General features: G+C 29.4%; 2 protein-coding genes across 3 annotated transcripts in view; one reads left to right on the plus strand and one right to left on the minus strand.

Moving 5' to 3' along the window:
• Positions 1-4811, minus strand: part of LOC105252061 (scavenger receptor class B member 1) — a 37187-nt gene extending 32376 nt beyond the window's left edge. The window contains exon 1 of the mRNA XM_025412188.1: positions 4023-4811. The gene's annotated coding sequence lies outside the window, so the exon portion shown is untranslated. The remainder of the gene's footprint in view (positions 1-4022) is intronic.
• A 3561-nt stretch (positions 4812-8372) lies between these two features.
• LOC105251701 (transcription elongation factor B polypeptide 3) lies at positions 8373-13160 on the plus strand. 2 transcript variants are annotated; one of them, XM_020027748.2, is made up of 9 exons: positions 8373-8527; positions 8973-9677; positions 9756-10080; positions 10974-11158; positions 11237-11406; positions 11481-11572; positions 11646-11845; positions 11946-12228; positions 12302-13160. In XM_020027748.2, the coding sequence occupies exons 1-9, from the start codon at positions 8459-8461 to the stop codon at positions 12376-12378; spliced, it is 2106 nt and encodes a 701-aa protein (XP_019883307.1). In that variant the 5' UTR covers positions 8373-8458; the 3' UTR covers positions 12379-13160. The 2 variants fall into 2 exon arrangements, with proteins under 2 accessions (XP_019883307.1, XP_011256979.1); XM_011258677.3 differs by having other exon boundaries at positions 8459-8527; positions 8973-10080.
• The last annotated feature ends 224 nt before the right edge of the window (positions 13161-13384 follow it).

Below are 13384 nucleotides of genomic sequence, written 5' to 3' on the forward strand. Positions count from 1 at the left end.
TAAAATACATTGATATAAATAAAACACGTTTTCGCAGCGAGCTCTTACATACTTAAACTGTTTCTTCTGCGTAATAAATGACTTGTTTTTAGTGAATATCGACGTAAATTATTTTATTAGTATTAATAAAATAAAAACATTTTTTAATTACAATTAAATATTATTCGGTATCCACGTGTGAGACTTATAATATGTAGAGAGCGTAAGATAAATCACAAAAAAGTCCCAGATTTGCTTTTACTCATAGATTATAAATAGAAAAAAATCTTGAGTGGGAATTACTAAAATTATATAAAAATTATATAAAAAAATTAATATTATAAATTTGGAAATCAGGTTACTTATTGTTTCAGTTTTGCGGACAATAATACGGGTCTTTGTCTTTTCATCATAATTGGATTACTTCTTAATCATATGCAATCATAATTGATTTGCTTTAATTACATCATTTTCCATAAAGAACTGCGCCGCGCGTTTAATTGCCATCGATAATCAGCCGCTTCAAAAGACTTTAAAGTCTTTCGACTTATCAACTAATAAGCATGCCAATTAAATGTAAATATCTACTTTATATATCATTAGATAATTCGGATTTTGTTAAAAATAATTATTATTAAAATTATAAACTTTGTTAATATACAAATTTATTATTTATTATTTTACAACTTATAATTTTCTTTATAAACAAAAGAATATCAATTAAAGGAAAAAATATTAATTAATTTCAATTTTTAATATATTAACATTGTTTTAAATATATTTAATATATTTATAGTAATATATTTAAATGTTTTAAATATAATATATTTAAATTATATTTAATATATATATATATATATATTTAATATAATTATATTTAATATATATATATATATATATATATAATATAAATTATATTTAATATATTTACATTTACTTAAGCATATTTTTAAAAATGTCTGCTGTAAATAACAAATATTGTGTGTTGTATTATTAAATATTATCAAATAAAATTTTAAATTATTAAATATTATCAAATAAAATTTTATTGGATATAAAACTCTTATTAAAGATGCAATAAATCTTTTTTTTTTCAAGATTTATTGATATTTACTTATCTCATTTTTCAACATATTTGCATCTTGAATATACCTGTTGATTCTATATACTTTGTAAAGACGGTAGCATACTTCAAAGAAGTCGAATAGAAATAGAAAAAAATACAATAATAACATCTTATTTTCTCTCAGAAAATATCTTTTCTTTTATATTCATCGAAATTTTTGAATTAATGAACATAGAAACCCATCTCATATATTAATACATTTTATTTTTAATTTGCTTTGGATTAAAATACAATATCAACAATATTTGCCAATCTTTTAATTTACAATGGAAGTTGGTGTAGTATGGAATGGACTTGAAAAATTGAGCAAAAATTATTACGAGCGCATAATCGCGTCTAAAATGTGCTCGTACCGGTCTCTTTCGTGCTGACGTTAAGCTGCTTTCTCGCAGTTTCTTCAAATTTCGAAATGATCCGTGCCGGCCGCATTAACTTAAAAAGAGCGGCGATCGCTAAGGAGGAACTTTCCATTTCTTCCTTAGCGTGAAAAGCATCGCGCAATTCCGGTTAATTAAATGTTAAAGTAATCTACTCGCGAACCGTAACCCTCGATATGAAAACCGACTTCGATGCATCCGCAAAGTGAATGCACCGAAACAACGTATACAAAAATTGCGGATAGGTAGTATATAGATTGCAACAATTGCAGTACCATATTGTCAGATGCAATTTCTCACTATATACGATAATCGATGAATTTTTTGCTCGTATTATCCAATTGTGCGATAACATTAACGAGTGTCATTCACTGCTGGATAATCTCTTTTCGCGTGATTTCTGGAATTATTCTACGACAACAACTCGTTTGCTGCGTGGATAATGATATAGCACTACGACACGTATGAGCAATACAAGGTAAAGAGGAAAATAATGATTACTCCTTCCGCATTACCGAAGAGTCCAAGAAGAGGAGTGTGCTTCAACCGCTTTACGTTACCGCAAAATGAGTCGGACACGATGCAACAATTTGACATTTTTCTGAAAGATCTAACATATAATTCAAAAACTCCGAAATAATACGCATATTTGAAATTATTCGCTATATTATATCCGAATTAGAAATATCGTACAAAATCCTAAAAAAAAGGATCTCTTTTTTTTAAAAAAGTCGATATTTATTGATGCGAAACTTTGAACTATTGTTACTTTGCAACACTTTGAACTGAATAAACTTTTTGCAGGTCAATACATGTATATCATATCCATTAACATTTCCGCAGCGACACTAAAAGACGTGATAAAAAATTTATCTACGTCCATAATTTCGGTAATATCGGTAATCGTCCTGATAATATGTTTTCAACGGTACTGAGTTACAGATAATAATATTGCAGCAATAAAATAAATAAAATAATGTGAAGAATCATGCAAGAAAAAATACCATTAAAAAGATAAACTCGGTAAAAAGTCGCATGAAAGCTATCACCGAAAAGTTATCGCAAGACAGGCGTCAATCGATGAATACAAAAAAAAATAAATCATTTCATCTCATTTATGTTAAAATATATTTTAATTTTCATTAAATAACAAAAACTATAGATTTCTATATTATATCATAAAAATATTGTATATTGTATTAAAAACGCTTGATAATTCGAGAAGTTAGAGAAACTGAATTTGCGAATTGAAAAAAACTGCATAATCCAAATATTCAACAAATTTTTAAAAGTTTCTCTTTTACTTCTGAACGACGTATGTATCGATATGTCAAATCATTGATCCTGCTAATCTAAACACTTGATCGACAAAATATCTATTCTTCAAGGACTCGTATTTGATCGCTCCTAATATAAGTGGTGCACGAGAAATCGGTCAGTGTGTAAACTGCGCGACTGCATCCGTTAACATAAAGTAATACGTTTACTTTTAATACGCATGTTATAATATAATCAATCTTCTACGGACGATAAATCACACTGAATTTTTGCAAGGAAGATCTCCCCATGTATTACGCGTAATTATTGTTGCTAATTTATCCTCTATGAGCTTAAGTGTGTCAAGATGCATATATCCAGGTCAGGAATAGTGGTCGCTGTTGTATTATAATCCGAAGATTTGCGATAATCCCAATTAAGATGAGCAATAAATATATAACAATTTGTATATTTGTATATATATGTAGCACTAATAATTTTTTATAAACTCTCATACATTTCAACAAATTTTTTATTGTGTTATATTTTTATGCAAATTCTATTCCCAAAATCTGAGTCTTTTATAAATACTTTTTCATAGATAGATTTCTTATTATAGAAATTTCTCTTTCTATATTTTGAAATATTTTTAATTTTCTAATTTTAAAAAAATTAGATTTAATATTAATTTTCTTAAAACGCACACGTAAAAATTTTATGGCTTAAATTACACTAAAAATAAATATGAACAAAAAATATTGAAATGATGTGAGATTCGCTAAAATTAATATACAATAAACTGGTAGAAATCGGCTGAGTTAATCATAAATATGTGATCATACGCAGCGTATAATAACGAGATTTGCACGCATAAGTGATATCGGTATCTCTCAAGAAAAAACGCGTTCAAGAAATGTCACGGTACCTAAATAATCTTGTTAATCTGAAATATTATTCGAAATTAACTTAAAGATAAAATTGACTGAAAATTTGCTATTCGCTTACTTTTAATTCGTTTCCTTTTATTTCAATAATTTCAAAATTTATTAACAATTATTCTTCCCTGTCTTTTTATTGTTTTTTTATTAGCATTAAATTAAAATTAAAAAAAAATTGAAACCCGGAGATCTATAAGATAAATATCCATTTATGTCTTCTTTCATGCACTTGTGTCTTGCAGATCACTTTTCTCTCGCAATACATTTTCCGATACGTTATGCGACCGTGTTCTTGGGCTACATTCTTTGCCGCTTTCAGATGACAAATTATTCATATTTACTTACGTAATGCCGACTCAGCCATCGTCCTCGTCGTCGTCGTCGACGCCGTCGTCGTCGTCGGCGTCGTTGGACGTTCCTTGCGTGAGCGCACAGCCGGGTTCATTAACTGACCAGTAAAATCCCTCTTTATGTAACTGACAACAAGCTCTCTGAAAAAGAGAGTGGGAAGAGCAGCGAAAGAGACACCGGACAAGTTTCTCTATCCTGTTGTCGGGTGTGACTTATGAGTTTTGACCCCGTCCGAATCTCTGATATCTTGGATCTACGCCGAATCTCATAGCCAATTATTGGAAGCCGCTGAATATCGCCACCGATTTGTATTTCCCTCTATGTTTTTCTCAACGCGGTGATCACTTTGACAGATCGCCGGTCGAGATATCGAAAAATCAATCAATTGAAATATTTGTCGATTTGTCGAAGCACAATTCGAAAACTGACGAGAATTTGCGATGATCGTAATACTTCGTCAAGTCACTCTTCGTCAATGATCACAAATTTCATCTTTTTCGTCTTCGACGAAAACGAAGTGTTCATCAATAGCCAGTATTGATCACAGGAAGTCACAATCGAGGCGCGAGGATCACTCGTCGTTGCGTCTCCACGAATAATTTCTAGTCAACGGTTGCGAGCTCCCTTTTTAATTCGCGGATCATCGATGCATATAAAGGAGAAAGAAAATGAGGGAGAGAGAAATAGAGGGAGACAGAAAGAGAAAAAGAGACTAGCGGATCATCTGCCCAAGGAAGAAAATGATGGGAACAATGGGAGGGAGGACAAAGATGAGAAAAAAGATGAACGAAGGAGAAGAGATCGAGAGAGGAGACGGTCCGATGTTCGGATGTACGCGCGCGGTCCACGATCTGTCGAATAGCGAGCGAGGAGATAGTGCGATGTGGTACCGCCGCTAACGGAGACCACCAGGTGCCCACCAGGTACCCACCGAGTGACCATCGAGTGATGGTGGTAGGGAAAGAGCGCCGAGCGTAAGCTGAGATAGCGAGCGCGTACGAATTGCTGATATTGGTTTTGCCGATTTTACGAAAACACGACTTCGTCGATGGACGATACGTTTAACACTTTACACTTTGTTTGTGTCGAGATAACTCGAATTTTATGACAACTCTCCGCAAGGAGATTTCTCAAAGGCACTTGTCATTTTTATCGCAAATTATTAATATATTAAAGCGAACGTCGAATTTCTAAAATTACATATCATGTCGCTCACGCATTAATTCGCACATTAATCAAAATTAGTGTAGATTAGAGGATAACTTTTCTTTATAATAATTAAAATTTCTCCCATATATATTCATAATATATATTGTTGTTTTCATTAAATTAGATTGAACGCTACCACGCGAGCGTTCAGACTAATTTATTTATTGTACGTACCATCTATTATGTTACATATACGTTAATTTACATATATTAATTTATTGACTAAATGTTCTTTAACTTAAATCCTTTTTATATCAGATATATTTATTTATTTATTTATCGCATGGAAAAATTCTAACTATGCGTGACATGAAGTTATGTTACACAGAACAAACATTTTGTTCCCGGTTTTTTGCAGACTACCGTGCGTGCTGCTATGCATGCTTCATTGATCGTTGCAATAGCTAGTTTTGCTGTTTCGTCTTCAGTGATGGATCCGGCGCTATTCGCTATGTGCGTGAGTATTTTACCGCATGCAATACAAAGTAAACAAATCACAGTAATAATTTGTATTTTACTCTTCCTTTCGCTACACTATGTATTCTCGTATAATGAAATCAATCAAGTTTCTCCGACGCAGTGATTTCTATGGAATGATATTTCTACGAGTTGTAAGTGTACAAAAAAAGCGGAAGTAAAACATACCTGTTACTACGAACTTCAGGGAAATACCATTAGTGTATGATTTACAGAAAAAGACTAAAACGACTACTATCACCGCACGTTCTTTAACCACGGATCCTAGGACTCGTCTGATCCCTCAGGATTAAGGGCGGTCGAGCAGAAACCGCAAGAATGCAGACTGAAAATAGACAAGTCGTTCTGAAAACACGGAATGTTTGTAATCGCATTAAATGTTACGTTACAAATTAAGGATTACTCGTGTTATGTTCGTCAAACGAGAAACGAAGAACATTGATCAAAGTCTTGTTCGGATGAAGTTGTAATGTCAGGGATCACTTCTTAAGATCAGGGATGAATATGAAGAAAAGCTTACAATTAGATAGATAAGTACTTCCGCAAAAACGAAGGACGCGCGTGTACGAACACAATTTTAAAATATATTCATGTTCAATCTACAAAACACTTTATATGACTCGACAATTGTGCTCTCTTGAGACAGATTGCATTTATAATTACGATTTTCTTTGTAAAAAAGGTTATTATCGACAAAAAATTTTTAAGAAAATATCTGACACAGTAATCTTAGTTGTTATACAATTAATTTTTTGTAGACGCAATTATCATTGCAGCAGCTCTGAATAAAATTATTTTGTCGACGTTTGATCTTATATAAACGAACAAAAAAAGAATTATCGTGTCAATTAAATTTCTAAAGAATTTTATGCTGACATATCGTAGTCTTTGCCAATATTATATATTACTTAATTATATTCATCAATAATTCCATAGATAATCGCATAATTTGTATATATTGGCACAAAAATTCATATTATTTCAATAATAAATATCAGTATTAATCATTCATAGATTCAATAATTCATAAAGTTAATTGAAGGTTTAATAGTAAAAACTTGAATATTTAAAGAGCTCCTATTAATTCAAATAAAAAAGAGCAAAATTACTTAAAGTAATATTATCAGAATATTGTAAATTTATTTGATATTTCAAGATCCTAGAACATAAAAAACAAATATTGAATGTTTTTAAAGTATAAAAACCATATTGATTGTGTATGTTAATGAGTTGTAGAACTAAGATGTAATTAAATATTAAATATTTATAAATATTAAAGTAATTAAATATTTATAAATATTATGAATTCTCTCTCTCTCTCTCTCTCTCTCTCTCTCTCTCTCTCTCTCTCTCTCTCTCTTTCTCTCTTTCTTTCTCTGTATGATATTCATGTATATTTTTTCTCGTTTTATATTACATAGTAGAAGAGGCTAAATAACGCACATTTTATTAATGTTCTAATATTATAAATACATGATATATAAACTTTCTACATAATTTTCCTTAAATACTTCAATATTTCTCCTATTTCGTCTTCTTGTAAGACTTTAAAAATTTATTCAACCTAGAATACTAGCAATATATTGAATGTAATCAATTATATTAGCCAGACCGAGTCAGAATTATATATTTTTCAAAATTATATGTGCTTATACATGTACTTATATTATAAAAATTGTATGTAATTATACGTACTTAAATTGTATGTAATTATATTTATTAAAACAATTTTCTGATAATATTCTAATAACATCTATTCTAATAATAATATTTTTTTTCTCTTCATTAATTTACATTTGTTTACTTATAAAAGACGATAAAAATAGAATTTTATTAATTAAATTTAAATCATTAAAAATTATCAATTATAATTTTGCAAACGTATCTTATTTTTAAATATCCATTTGTTTATACAGCACATAAGCAATTATCAAGAAGAACAATCACGTAAAGAACAGGAGCGTAAAATTATTAGCTTGATAATTCTGTTATTTCTTCTCTTAAATAGAGATATTTGCTAAAAATAACAATAGTGTAACAAGTATAGCACAAATCTTCTTTTATTCCCACTCGAAGAATCTATCTTTAATAATCTAAAATTAAGAGAGATTAAAAATTAAGAGAGATTATAGTTAATAATTGATATAAGTATTTCTATTTAATGATGTTATCAGTGGCGCTCTCAATCAAAAAGTGATAACGAAACTTGCTACAAATTTCTCTATTGATCACCAATCGATAACTAATATTCGAGATTCAAAATTCTTGGAATTCATAACTGTAGGAAGTCAACTTATCTGCTAATGATAAATCTTTTTATTATCGTGCTAAAATAGATAATAAAGATTTATAAATATGCTACGGATGAAAGATGATTGAAGGATATTAATATGTCGATAATTATGTCGGTAATTATGAATTCGCATTAATTAATGTTGACCTTCTAGCTTTTTATAATACCTTTGCCCATTTCCGGTTTGAATGTCAAGTAGTCACGTCTAGATATTTATACATCATGATTAAAAGAGGAATCAACCAATCATATGTCTGATGTACGGAATATGCATCCGGTACATTAGATATTTGATTGGTCCTTTTTACGTATGATATAAGCCAGCATACGTGTGTGATCTTTCATCAGCACATAACTTTCTTCATCGCGTTCATATGTCGAGATCTTTGCCAGCGATATTGGCAGCGAACAGCTGGTAGTTGCAAGCTTGCAAGTTGTGATCAGTTACAATATGTCTATTGTCGATAAAATTTGTCATTATCAACGAAATTTAGAGAAATACGGTGATAACGAAGCTCGAGTACGTATGATGAAATAGCGTTATCGAAATATTTGACGTTCAATAATTCATGTGAATAGTTACTAGATGTACACGATACTATATAACCTCATAACCGTAGACCGTGTAAAATGAACGCGTCAATATTTTATAAAGTTTATCTTCTCGATCGCTAAAAATTACTATTACATTGTTACGTCTTTTTTAGAAACTTCGGCGTATCATCATGAGAAATAATTTGAAATACAACTTGTGTTTAAAATTTTAATACACTAAAAAGCGCTTTTTAATTTATTACTATCGTATTATTTACTATTAATTTTTATATGTCTAATATCGCCACAATTAGATGTGTGGTCTTCAATTTTTACTAAAAGAAAAAGTTGATTTGAAATTTCATTATGTTTTGCACATAATTTACATATCTTAATAACATTAATTATTTTTTATATATAATTATTTTCAGATATTACATTGTATTTCAAAGTTATATAATCTACCAGTGACAGTACAACATCTTCAAGAGACAGGAGTAGGAAGAACTGTGAATAGTTTCAGAAAGTACGATGGTAGTGTAGGTGATGCTTCTAAAGCTTTAGTTTACAAATGGAAAAGAATGGTAGCAAATGAGGATAACAGTGATGAAGAAGATGAGGATGAAACTTGTGTACCTGATGTTCACGAAAATAACACTGATAACCAAGATTCACCAAAGCTAAGTATTGGAGAAAACAGCTCCTTATCTGATCAAGCATCAAATTTAAAACATGCATATAAAGAAAACAAAAGTGAACCATCTACAAAACACAATACAGTGCATTCATCCAAGTTAAAATCAGAGGAAAAGTATGAAAAAAGTGGACACTCTTCCAAACACCATTTACAGAATGAAAAGAAATCCAAAGAATCGAAAACTAGTAAAAGCAGTCTGAAGAAAGAAGAAGTCCATAGTTCAACAAATAATCTTAATGACAATGATAATCCGAAGAAAATGAATAATAAGGAGACTGAAATTAATGAAGATAATAACAGAAAGAGAAAAGTAGATAATTCCTCAACAAAGGAAAGCAAGAAGAGGAAATTGTCAAATAGCAAAATTGATGATGAGAAACCTCAATTATCCATTTCAGAAAAAAATCATTCCCATTCAAAATCTGGAATTGAAATAGAGGTAAAAATTAAAGTAAAAGATGGACATCCTTTAGATGATAAAAACAAACAAGATGATAAACAGAAAAAGTATTTACAGGAAAAGTCCAGAAGTTCTAATAAGTTTAAATCTGATGAATCAAGCAGTAAAACAAAGGACAGTAGTGAAAAACAAAAACATAAAATAAAGGAACATACAAGTCATAATAAACATGATAAAAAAAGAGATTCCAGTCATCATTCTACCAAGGAAACTTCCAAGTTAAGAGTTAGTTCCTCTAGTAATAAGGATCATATTAAGAGTAAAGATAGGGACAAGAAAAAGGAGCAAAAAGAGGATAAGAATAAGCACGAGAAGAAAAAGGAAACAAAGATTAGGTTAATGCAAGAGATTAAAGGCGATGAAGGAATAGATTGCAATTCTGGTGTGTTGAAGAAATAACTTACATATTTATTCATTGTTTAAACATATATATTCGTTTATTTATATTAATTTTATTTTGTCAAGTTTTTTTTACAATCTTGACAAGATTCAATAAAACTCGACAAAAATAATGAATTTTTAGAACAATGTGCTAAAAATTCAACTTTTTTTGTTTAATTTGATATTTACTTCAAATTTTAATTGCTTAGAATACATTAATAGTCTTAATAGTACTAATTAAATTTTTATATTCCCATTCGAGATCAAATTATAAATTTGAAAACTATATTGCAAAAATTATATCTCGAGTCTCATTAATATTGATGTATAATATATATATAAAATGATTAATTATAGTTTTTATAATTATGGAAACTTATGCATATTGTTAAGAATATTGTTGCCCTCCCTAAAAGTTATCTTAGAATATATTTTTATATGAAAGCTACATTCAAAAATATAGAAATATGACTGCAAAGTTGATAAATAAATAAATAATATGTAAATAAGTGTATATTCAATTTTTAACTATAATCTGCAAAAACTTGATAAGAAATTTAATTAGAGATTATCTGAAAATATGAATAATCGAGAACAGAATTATATTATTTTCTAAATTAAATTTCTCATAATAAAAAAGTAATTTAATTCGAAATATTTCATACATATATATGGCAATTTCTATTCAATAAAATCTTTTTTCTTAAATTCATAGCATATGATTTTACATGATGTATATTTCATATTACAAAGATAAATTATATTGCTTTTCATGCAGTTTGATATAAGAAGTAAATGTAAACATTTTATAATAATTGAAATTTCGAATTAATCGTGTGATAATTAGATAGCTATAAGTGTGAAATTATATCTTTGACTTTTTCTTCTTTTTAGGTGCAAGCTTTGCAGAAGCACTTGGAATGTGCACCATGCCTCAGCTATCAACGAAAAAACGTCATAATAATTCACCTAATTTAATTTCTAGTAAATCAATTAAAACGGAACGGTTGTCACCCCCGATTAGTAACAAGAAGACGCCAACAGTGAAATCTGAGTCAGAATACGGCGAAAATTCAAACGTAATTTGCATTTTGTCATTTATTTTCAACAATATAAAAGCAAAAAATAATTGTAACGATTGAAAATTTGATTTGCAGTCACTGTCCCTTTTAGCGCCAAATGTGAAGCTAGAACCGTTGAACGTAGATTTATCGTCCACTTTACCTGAAATAAGTCCCAATTACAAGCCACTGCCATATATTAATCCAATTCAACGCAAAGAAGAAATCAAATCTGTCGACAATATTATTTATTTCAAAAATCAAAGGTTATTCATTTATTCCGATACAAAATAATATTTTGCCTCAAGATCTCTATTATTATTATTTATTCTCATTCCAGGACGAAAGTGTACTCTGGTAACAAGGTTGGTTACACAAGTGTGCCAACGCTGTACGAAATGTGCATCAGAGTATTGATAGAAAATATCGATGGTAAACATCTTTATTTCTTGCAATTATTATGCGACTAATATACCAATATTCTAACAATGAACATTTTATCCAGCGCTTGAATTCACCGGCGGTGTACCATATGATATATTAAAGCCAATCCTAGAACGCGCCACGGCTGATCAATTATTTATGTTAGAACATTATAATCCATATCTTATAGAAGATACAGACATATTATGGCAATATCATTGTAATCGAGAGTTCAGGAATAATGATAGGCAGGAAATGGAATCGTGGCGCGAGATGTACATGGTAGGTTGAATTATATCGCTAAAGCGATAATGAAAAGAAATATATGAAGATATTCTTAAGATGAATTGATATATTTTATTTATATTATGATGTTATACAGCGCTGCTTAGATGAAAGAGAAGCAAAATTGAAAACACTCACCGCCAACATCAAACAATCCATAGATAAATCCGTCCCAGTGAGATCCACTAAACTTGCATACGTAGACAATGTCGTGAAGCCACCGCGGAACATATTGAAGAAACAAGCAAAGTATGGCACAGCCAATGCTACACCTGCCACTGTCTCTAGTGTAAAGAAAAAATTGACCGGTGGTGGAGCGACTAATAACGCAACTAATATTGCTGTACCACCACCGCCGATGGCTCGATTTAAAGCATCAAGTAAGTATACAGTTTGATAATTTAGTTCCATCATATTTTACTACTGCTAATGCATTATATTAATATTTATCAGCATCGAGTGTAAAAAAGACAAAAGCACCGCTTATGGCAAAGGCATTGCAACTAATAAAAGGGCGTTACAAGCGGTAGTGTAAGTGATAATTTATAAATATTATAGAGATCTCTCCATTGATCTCTTATAATCAATTTCAATAAATAATAAAATTGTACATTTTGTCATCGTTTCGTGCGCACGCGTTTATATCGTTTTGATATCGATCGCGATCTCAATACAGCAATGAATCTGTGAATCTTTTGCATAATATTATTTCTTTTTTAAATATTCATGTGCAAGGAATCATATGTAATGATTTCAATACATAAATAATTGCATATAATTATTCAATTATATGAAGGAATTTATCCTCTTATTCCAGTTGAATGTAAAATCCATAGGAGAACAAATAATTTCCAACAGTTACGATACACTTTTCTTTCGAAATTATATCAATAATTCACAGCTACATAAATTCCTTTTTGAGGAAAGTGTATTCTTAATCCTCATATATATAATTAGATTCAATAAAAAATAGATATATAAAAATAAATAGATGAAATTGATGGTTACTCATTTTTAGGTCTAGAAATTCTTGGCTCATATATTTTCTAATCTAAAATTCTTAGATTCGTGAAATATAATGTTTTTGGATTGTGTTGTAGAAACTTATCATGTGTCAAATGTCGATTCAGGAATAAAGTGGAACCGTATTTCGTGCGTTGAATATTGCTGTGATTTTGATTTCAATTTTTTATATAAATATATCTCTGAATGTATTATGTAAATATTATATTGTGACAAGACAAAAGAACAACTATAGATAGGTGATCAATCTACTTTGCTTAAATTATGTAATTGTGGTATAAAAATTTCTTATAATCTTTTATTTTTATTATAATCTTGTGGCTGATATTATAAATTTAAAACAAAAAATAATATATATACATAATAATCTATTTATAAAATATGATTTAATTAATATAAACGAATTTTCTTATTTTGCATTAAAACATTTTTAAAATTAAAATTTATATATATATATATATATATATATATATATATATATATAATCTGATCAAAATTCTGTAATTTATATAC

The sequence above is a fragment of the Camponotus floridanus genome, unplaced genomic scaffold, assembly GCF_003227725.1.
Source record: "Camponotus floridanus strain SB8 unplaced genomic scaffold, Cflo_v7.5 scaffold49, whole genome shotgun sequence".
Lineage (NCBI taxonomy): Eukaryota > Metazoa > Arthropoda > Insecta > Hymenoptera > Formicidae > Camponotus > Camponotus floridanus.

Coding starts and splice junctions, on each gene's coding strand:
- LOC105251701 (XM_011258677.3), top strand. CDS start 8,459: ATGTCTATTGTCGATAAAATTTGTCATTATCAACGAAATTTAGAGAAA. Junction 11,159..11,236: donor AATACGGCGAAAATTCAAAC/GTAATTTGCATT, acceptor TTTGATTTGCAG/TCACTGTCCCTTTTAGCGCC. Junction 12,229..12,301: donor GGCTCGATTTAAAGCATCAA/GTAAGTATACAG, acceptor AATATTTATCAG/CATCGAGTGTAAAAAAGACA.